Below are 10,000 nucleotides of genomic sequence, written 5' to 3' on the forward strand. Positions count from 1 at the left end.
GTGTGTGTGTCTTTTTTTTTTTTTTTTTTTTTTTTTTTTGTCTGTCTGTTTGTCTGTTTGTGTGTATGTGGGTGTGAGTGTGTGGGCGTGCGTGCGTGAGAGGGAGACAGACAGACAGACAGACAAACAGACAGACCGGCTGATAAATCAGACAGAGAGAGACAGACAGACAAACAAACAGACAGACAGAGAGCAACAAAGAGAGAGACAGAGAGGGACAGCAAGGGACAGAGAGAGAGAAAGAGAGATGGAGTGGGGTGTCAGAGACAGACAGACAGAGTAACAGAGAGAGAGAGAGAGAGGGGGAGTGAGGAGGGGGGCGGGACAGAGACAGACAGACAGGCAGACAGACACACAGACTGAGTAACAGAGAGAGAGAGAGAGAGAGAGAGAGGGGGCAGAGACAAACAGACGGACAGACAGAGACAGCGACAGACAGAAAGAGAGACAGACAGCCAGCCACACAGACAGAGTAACACACACACACACACACACACACACACACACACACACACACACACACACACACACACAAGGCTGAGTTCTCCGTTGCCACAAAACAATTTCCAACCAGAACTGGCAAAATACATATATGAATGCTTTAAAGTTCGCAGTCCATAACTATGTCTTATGGAATATCCTGCATGTGCTCACAACTTATTGCTTTCACTTTTTGTTTGCTTGTTGTGTTTAGTTTATAGTGTCCATAATTCCTATGATGGTTTTACGACAATTAAATGAGTTCTGAGTTCTGAGTTCTGAGTTCTTCACACACAGTGACAAACAAAGGGGAACACAGATGGGTAGTTTTGCTATTATATAAACCATATGGTTCAAAAGTCCAGAGCCAGACTGAAAACTGAGAGAAAAAGGATTTGTTTGTATTTGTATTTGTATTTCTTTTTATCACAACAGATTTCTCTGTGTGAAATTCGGGCTGCTCTCCCCAGGGAGAGCGCGTCGCTATACTACAGCGCCACCCATTTTTTTGTATTTTTTCCTGCTTGCAGTTTTATTTGTTTTTCCTATCGAAGTGGATTTTTCTACAAAATTTTGCCAGGAACAACCCTTTTGTTGCCGTGGGTTCTTTTAAATGCGCTAAGTGCATGCTGCACACGGGAGCTCGGTTTATCGTCTCATCCGAATGACTAGCGTCCAGACCACCACACAAGGTCTAGTGGAGGGGGAGAAAATATCGGCGGCTGAGCCGTGATTCGAACCAGCGCGCTCAGATTCTCTCGCTTCCTAGGCGGACGCGTTACCTCTAGGCCATCACTCCACTTAATGTGAATGTATGCATGGAGCTGGTGCAGAGCAAGGTGAGGGCCTGTGGAGCCAGTTGCATTGCTCGGACGGGAAGAGCCTAGTATGGTCGTAACCCGCTACTGACTGTATGTTACAGTATGGAACTGACCAATGGCGTAGTTCAGGTCAACGTAGGCATTTAGTCACGTGTAACTGTCAAAAAAATTAGAACCAAGCAATGCAACTGGCACCTGGGGGTGGGGGTGATCTAAGACAGTCAATCCCACTTTACTGCTCTTCGGTTCCCTGCAGTACACACAAAAATAAACTTTACCTCCCATGTTGATCAAAGGGAAAACCCCGAAAACGGAGCCAAGTCTGCGTATATGGCGGGGGTAAAAACGGTCACACACGTAAAAGCCCACTCATGTAAATCCGAGTCAACGTGGGAGTTGCAGCCCACGAACGAAGAAGAAGAAGAAGAAGGAGGAGAAGAAGAGGAAGATCAAAGGAAAGATTACACACCATATGTGAAGTGAACAGGTGTCGTTAATCTTCAAACCTTATCCACAACTGTGCATACTTTCCTTGGGAAGTTGTAAGATAGCTTCTGGGCAAACCATCTGGCCAAGCAACCGTACCAAATCAGACACAAGCCGCCAGAGCTTCGAGAATGGACGGTGATATATTTGGCAGATGCTATACCATTCTTAACCAAACACAAGCCAAAGCTTCGAGAATGGACGGTGATACATTTGACAGATGCCATACCTCCACCCGCCCCTCCCTCTTCTTCTTTTAAAGAAATTAACTATAAGATCCAGCAATGCAGGTTCCAGCTGGTGTGTTCAAACTAAACGCGGTCGATGCCACTGCTTAAAAATAGGTGGATAGCGCATACCTTCTTTGAGCCACTTTGCTAACTGTAGCCAGCGGGTTCAATCAGCCATTTTGCAACTCGGGTCAGTACAGTGCGAAGCGGTAACTTCATAATCATATGTAGCCGAGCGCTCAGCGGGCTACGATGACTGCTTCACGGCAAGCTTTCCCTTGCTCGCGGCGTTAGTTCAGCTGACACTCCTGTGTGTGCCTCCACTGCAAGTTTGCGCTACGTGTCACTGTCCTGTTTTCCTGTAATGAATTTGGTAAATAAACAACTGACAGAAATCAATTAAGACACAACATTTGGCATGTCGTGGGGGCAAGCATAATACGATTTCATCGAAGATACACGGTTACAGTTCAGAAACTACCACCAGTTAGCAAACGAATTCTCAATTGACTGACAGCCAGATGCGAGTCTCAGTATGGCGTCCAGTCGGCTTCAGCTTTCCTGGCCAATGAGCAGCTATCCATCTATTCTTAGAGCAGTGGGTCGAGGCGCAGTCAATTGCCGTTATCTCGGAATCTCCTTGTGTTCGCTATCACAAACTCCGCCCAGTCCCAAGCAAACCATAGACAGTTAGCAAAGCCAGACCACCTGGAAAGGTGGGGTGAAAGGAAATCAAACACTCCACTGTCGGCCGCCGCTCTTTCTCTGACTCTGGACCTTGCATTTGGAATGAACTTCCTCCTTCACTTCGTCAGGTCTCCACACGCAGCTCTTTCAAGTCTGCTGGCCTCAAAACTCACCTCTTCCCAAGACAGCCTCCCTCTCCTGCCTCTTCCTTGTTTTCAGTTCTTCAGTTTTAGAGTTATGCATGCGTGTGAATGACTGGTGTGAAAGCGCTTTGATTTGTCTCTGCACAAGATTTACCGCTATATAAATACTAATTATCATTATTATTATTAATATTAAATCTGGGATTGAAGGAAAATGTTCCCTATTTTGAAAGTGTGTGTGCGTGGGGTTTATTTTATTTATTTTTTTTTTTTTTTATCTGTCTCTCTCTCACTCTGTGTGTGTGTGTGTGTGTGTGTGTGTGTGTGTGTTCAACGCTTTAACCACTCGGCTATTGCGCCCGTCGAACATAGCAACAAAGTTTCGACACTGAAATATTATTTCTTCTTGTTTTGTTTTTAATTTTTGTTATTGTTGTTTGGTTGCTGGGTTGTTGTTGTTGTTTTTTTGTTTTTTTGTTTGTTTGTTTTCGTTTGTTTGTTGTTGTTGTTTATTTGTTTGTTTGTTGTTGTTTTTTCATTCGTGGGAATCAACTTCAGCGTTCACTCAGTTCGCGAGCAGGATTTATTTTTCTTGATATGACCGTTTCTACCCTGCGATTTATTTATTTAAGCAGCAATGATTCGTTTCCTGAAAGTGAATTCATACTGTGTATGCTTGCATTTCTAAATAATTCGCGAGATGCTGATATGAATTACAGAATCTTCAACCACTTGACTGAGGCTGACGTATTATGATCGTCAATGCAGGGCTTTCACCTGACTGAAATAAGATAGAACTCCCTTGTATGCAGCCAGTGTAGCACTGATTACATATATGTATATATATATATATTTCATACCTGTTGTACTGCACCAAAATCTGAAGATCTTTTTTCTCTTTTCTTCACAGTGGTTTTAAACAATGCTTGTTTCATGAAAGAGAAAGATAGAGTGAGAGAGAGGAGGAGGAAGAGGAGGAGACGGAGGAGGAGGAAGAAGAAGAAGAGGGGGAGGAAGAGGAGGAGGGGTAGGAGGAGGAGGAGAGGAAGGAGGAGGAGGAGGAAGAAGAGGAGGAGGATGTGGAGGAGGAGGAGGAGAAAACAAACGACAAAGAAACTGCCAGAAGAAGAAGAAGAAAGAGGTGGAGGAGGAGGAGGAGGAAGTGGAGGAGGCAGAGGAAGAGGAGGAGGAGGACGAGGAGGAGAAGGAGGAGGAAAAAACAAACGACAAAGAAACTGCTAGAAGAAGAAGAAGAAGGAGAAGGAGGAGGAGGATGAAGAGGAGGAGGAGGAAGAGGAGGAGAAAACAAACGACAAAGAAACTCTAGAAGAAGAAGAAGAAGAAGAAGAAAGAGGAGGAGGAGAAGGAGGAAGAGGGGGAGGAAGAGGAGGAGGAGGAGTAGAAAACAAACGACAAAGAAACTGCTAGGAGAAGAAGAAGAAGAAAGAGGAGGAGGAGAAGGAGGAAGAGGAGGAAGAGGAGGGGGAGGAGAAGAACGAGGAGGAGAAGGAGGAGGAGGAGATGAATAACAAGACCCAAAAAAATGAAAACAAGAACAAGAAAGTGGAGAAAGAAATAGCATTCTGTCTCCGCAGTATCAGAGAAGGCTTATGCGTCGCTCAAATTTGAGCACGTGTAAAAACCGACAAAACAAAATAGGAAAGAAAGAAAAAAAGCTCAACAATAAACAACATGAACGTTTTCTTTCCACAAAACTGCGCAGCAAGCGTATACCTTTTCGCTGCACCAGTCTACCTGTGTTTGCTCAGATAAGCATGGAAAGTTCACACTTTTGTGCGGCATGCACGTTGAAAAAATGTTTGAAAAGTGGAGCATGTTGTATGGTAACATGTAGGTGCGATAAGATTGTAGATAATTAAATGAGAAGGAGAGAGAACTCAGAACTCAGAACTCAAAACGTTTTTATTCAAGGATTAAGATTTTAGGCATTGCCTATTCTTCCAATCTGAGAGAGAGAGAGAGAGAGAGAGAGAGAGACAGAGACAGAGACAGAGACAGAGAGACAGAGAGAGACAGAGACAGAGAGACAGAGAGACAGAGAGAGAGAGAGAGAGAGAGAGAGAGAGAGAGAGAGAGAGAGAGATGCGCACCATAAACTGGATTTTATGTGACAGCTCCAAACCCAATTTCATATATCGTGTTCTTTTATTTCTTTCTGTCTTTTATAGTATAATGCTTTCTTCTTTCTTTCTTTCTTTTTTTTCTTTTTCTTTCGTTTTTTCTTCTTTTTTTTTTCTTCTTCTACCTCAACTGTTCCTCCTGGTTTTCGTCGCTCCTTCATGCCCTTGTCTTCCTATTTTTCTTCTTTCTTTCTTCTTCTTCTTCTTCCCAAACTATATACAGTGGAACAACCTGTTTAGTAGAGCTCTGTTTTCGCTATGCACGGAGTGATTGCTGTTCCAGTTAGCTGAGAAACAGTGCCGACGCGCGCGTGCGCACTCACACACACACACACACTCACACATACACACGCACGCACGCATGCACGCACACACACACACACACACACACACACACACACACACACACACACACACACACACACACTTTTTCTTATTATATACTTTTTCTCTGATGCATAACATGAACACTTTTTACACTAATATTCACATGCAGTCATTCCCTTTCCTTTACCACACTACTTTACTCCTTTCCGTCTAAAAACACTTATAGTGAATAGACGTTAAACTGAAGATAAAACATGTACACACACACAACACACACACACACACACACACACACACACACACACACACACACACACACACACACACACACACAGAGGTAAGAACAGACAAAAAAATGAAAGGCTGACAGACAGTCAAGCAGACTGACAACACATTGGTACACAATGTCAGAAATGATGACAATAAAGTACAGAGACACACACGTAGAGAGCGGGAAAAAAAAAAAGAATTATGGATAAGTGAGCAGCATAAATCAAGTTGTCAAGGACAGAATCAGCGAGGCAACCGACTTCTGAGTTGAAGAAGAAAACGCAGAAGAAGAAGTTTCAGTTTCAGTTTCAGTTTCGGTAGCTCAAGGAGGCGTCACTGCGTTCGGACAAATCCATATACGCTACACCACATCTGCCAAACAGATGCCTGACCAGCAGCGTAACCCAACGCGCTTAGTCAGGCCTTGAGAAAAAAAAAATGTATATAGCGCAAAAACTTGATGAAGTCAACTATAAGCGAACAACAACAACAACAACAACAACAACAAAAAATAAAATAAAATAAAATAAAAAGAAAAAAAGAAAGAAAAGAAAATAAATCAATAAATAATAATAATAATAATTTAAAATTAAAAAAATGAAGAAGAAAGAGAGAGTAAAGAGAAAAAGACAGAGCCAGGGACAGAGAGACAGAGAAAAGGACAGACAGAGAGAGACAGACAGACAGACAGACAGAGACAGAGACAGAGAAACACAGAGCGACACGCTGGGAAATCATAAATTTGGATAATAAGTGGGCTACATTAACTCGAGCTGATCAAAGACATAGACTTAGCACATCACACGACCGCCGAGCTTTAAGAAGAAGAAGAGAGAGAGAGAGAGAGAGGGGGGGGGTGGAGGAAGGGACAGAGAAGATGGCAAGAAAGAGAGAGAGACAGACAGAGAGAGAAGGAGAGAGAGAGGGGAGATGCAGAGGCAGAGAAGGAGATAGAGAGGGGGGAGGATGGTGAGACAGAGAAGATGGTGAGAGAGAGAGAGAGAGAGAGAGAGAGAGAGAGAGAGACGGGGAAGCAGACAGAGGGAGAGGGAGAAAGAGAGGAAGGGACAGAGAAGATGGTAAAAGAGAGAGAGAGACAAAAAGAGACAGAGACAGAGAAATACAGAGCGACACGCTTGGAAATCATAAATTTAGATGAAAAGTGGGCTACATTAAGTCGAGCTGATCAAAGACATAGACTTCAGCACATCAACACGACCGCCGAGCTTTAAGAAGAAGAAGAAGAGAGACAGAGAGAGAGAGAGAGGGGGGAAGGGACAGAGAAGATGATGAGAGTGAGAGACGGAGGGAGAGAGAGAGAGAGACGGGGGAGCAGAGGGAGAGGGAGAGAGGAAGGGACAGAGAAGACGGAGAGAGAGAGAGAGAGAGAGAGAGAGAGAGAGAGAGAGAGAGAGAGGATGGAGATGGTGAGACAGAGAAGATGAAGAGAGAGAAAGAGGGAGGGAGAGAGAGAGAGAGAGGAGGAGAGAGAGAGGATGGAGATGGTGAGACAGAGAAGATGAAGAGAGAGAAAGAGGGAGAGAGAGAGAGAGAGAGAGAGAGAGAGAGCGAGAGAGAGAGATTGAGGGGGAGGGAGGGAGGAGAGAGAGAGAGACGGAGAGAGAGAGATAGAAGGAGAGAAAGAGAGAGAGGATGGAGAGACAGAGAAGATGAAGAGAAAGAAAGAAGGAGAGAGAGAGAGAGATTGAGGGGGACGGAGGGAGGGAAGGAGAATGAGAGAGAGAGTGACGCAGGGAGAGAGAAAGATAAGGGGAGAGAGAGGAGAGACAGAGAAGATGAAGAGAGAGAGAGAGAAAGAGAGAGATATTGAAGGGGAGGGAGGGAGAGAGAGGGGATGGAGAGACAGAGAAGATGAAGAGAGAGAAAGAGAGATATATTGAAGGGGAGGGAGGGAGAGAGAGAGAGGGGGGAGGGAGAGAGAGAGAGAGAGGATGGAGAGACAGAGAAGATGAAGAGAGAGAAAGAGACAGAGAGAGAGAGAGAGACAGAGAGAGAGAGAGAGAGAGAGATTGAGAGGGAGGGATGGAGACAGCCGGAGAATGGAGAGGGGGAGTCAGACAGACAGATAGAGACAGAGAGACAGAGAGAGAATTAATAGAAATGTGTTGAAGGGATTCATAAACAACATCGGTCAAGGTCAAGAACGCCTCTGCCACCATTTACCATGAAAGACCCAAAATCAGAATTCACACACACACACACACACACACACACACACACACACACACACACAGGCACAAGAAAGTCAAGCCCAGCATAACACTTTCTTCCTAGTTGGTACAACCCACAAGCTAACTCCAACTCATCACGTAGTTGATCAAAAAGAAAAAAGAGGTATCGTTTACCATCAGATTTTTGTTGTTGTTTGTAAGTTGTTGTTTGTTTGTTTGTGGTTGTTTGTTTGTTTGTTGTTGTTGTTGTTGTTTTGTTGTGTGTGTTTTTTTAAATTTTTAATATTTTTTTGTTTCGTTTGTTTTGTTCTGTTGTTGTTGTTGTTTTTTTGTATATTGTATTTCTCTTTTTTGTCACAACAGATTTCTCTGTGTGAAATTCGGGCTTCTCTCCCCAGGGAGAGCGCGTCGCTACACTGAGAGCGCCACCTTTTTTTTTCTTTCTTTCTTTCTTTCTTTTTTCCCCCCTGGTGCAGTTTCGTTTGTTTTTCCTTTCGATGTGAATTTTTCTTCAGAATTTTGCCAAGGACAACCCTTTTGTTGCCGTAGGTTCTTTTACGTGCGCTGAGTGCGTGCTGCGTCCTTAATAGTGAATACAATCTGTGGAAAACTAACCATCCAGCCAAACCATCCAAATAACCGAACACAACGCAAAGCCAAGTGATGGACGAAAAGGAATAAGAATGTACAAAAATTCGTAGCACATCACATCATACACTTTTAGTGGAAATCAGTCCGACTCTTTCTATAAAAAAAAAAAGATAAAATAAAATAAAAATGTTTTTAAAAAATCAACAAAGTTTCCAAGGGTACGTACTCGCTTATTGAAGCTTCGCGCAGTCAGCAGCCTTCAAAATGGCTCGGAAAAAACAAAAAAAAACAAAAAAAAAACCGCACGTACACGGAAAACTCCTTGTGCTTGTCACCATTAGGAGTGCCGAAATCCGTTCTATCATGCACAAGCTATGCAGACACAGTTAGGGAAGCAAAGCCATTAAATTGGAAGGGGAGGGGGAGGGGGGGGGGGGAGGGGGGGTGCGTTAGGTCAAGGGACATAATGAAATTAGCGGTTATTTTTTCATGAGTTATTTTCTCTTTGACAATGGCATAAAAGCTAATAAACTAAGTAACTAACCAACTAAGTAACTAACCAACTAAGTAACTAACCAACTAAGTAACTAGTTAACTAGCTAGCTAGCTAACTAACTAACTAACTAACTAACTAAATTAAATAATAAGATAAAATAAAAATCTTCCGTAAACCCTGACATTTTGCAGTACAAAATAAAGACTGCATCACATTTGCATCCAAGTGCACAAAATATGCGTGTCCCTGAAACAAAAATATATTAATTAACCTTTTGCGCTCGATTAGTGTCGTGTGATGATGTTGATGATGATGATGATGACGATGATGCATACATTGATGAGACAGAAAATTACCAGTCAGCAATTATCTGTGCTCGAAATGATCATCAGACTCTTCAACGTGCAGGAGAATTATAATAGTTTTCACCATCGTCGTCATTTGATTGGTCCAACGTTATTAGATCAGAGAGTAACTGACCGAGAAGCACCCTCCGTTATTATTAACACATGGTTTCTCTGAGCCGTTTATTTCATTTCTGTATTACAGTGCAGTCATGGAGACACAACAGGAACGATGCTGGCTTTTGGACAAATATTGAATACACACACACACACACACACACACACACACACACACACATATATATATATATATAAAGGTGCAACAACACCAACAACAAACAAACAAAAACAACAACACACACACGCGCGCGCGTATATGTATATGTATATATATATATAAAGGTGCAACGACACCAACAACAAACAAACAACAACAACAACAACAACAACAACAAGCAAAGAAAAAACAACAACAACACACACACGCGCGCGCGCGCACGCACACACACACACGCATACACAATCACGCACGCACGCACGCCTTCACATATACACACATACGCAGAAGCACACACACACACACACACACACACACACACACACACACACACACACACACACACACACAAACAAACAAACAATCAAGCACGTACGAACATACGCACACACACACACACACACACACACACATTGACAAGCATTGTATCTGTCTGCCGTCTCCTCAAGCGCCAAACTCGATTTTCCCAGTGACTGACTTAGAGCAACGTGTTGTTGTCTCCCTATGATGTGAAT

General features: G+C 43.3%; 1 protein-coding gene across 1 annotated transcript in view; it reads right to left on the reverse strand.

Annotated features, from left to right (window-relative positions):
* Positions 1 to 5,149, reverse strand: part of LOC143277071 (uncharacterized) — a 14,740-nt gene extending 9,591 nt beyond the window's left edge. Inside the window, exon 1 of the mRNA XM_076581811.1 lies at positions 5,114 to 5,149. Within this exon, the coding sequence (XP_076437926.1) occupies positions 5,114 to 5,149 (36 nt within the window). The remainder of the gene's footprint in view (positions 1 to 5,113) is intronic.
* Positions 5,150 to 10,000: the final 4,851 nt, after the last annotated feature.

This window comes from Babylonia areolata, chromosome 2 (assembly GCF_041734735.1).
Source record: "Babylonia areolata isolate BAREFJ2019XMU chromosome 2, ASM4173473v1, whole genome shotgun sequence".
Classification (NCBI taxonomy): Eukaryota; Metazoa; Mollusca; class Gastropoda; order Neogastropoda; family Buccinidae; genus Babylonia; species Babylonia areolata.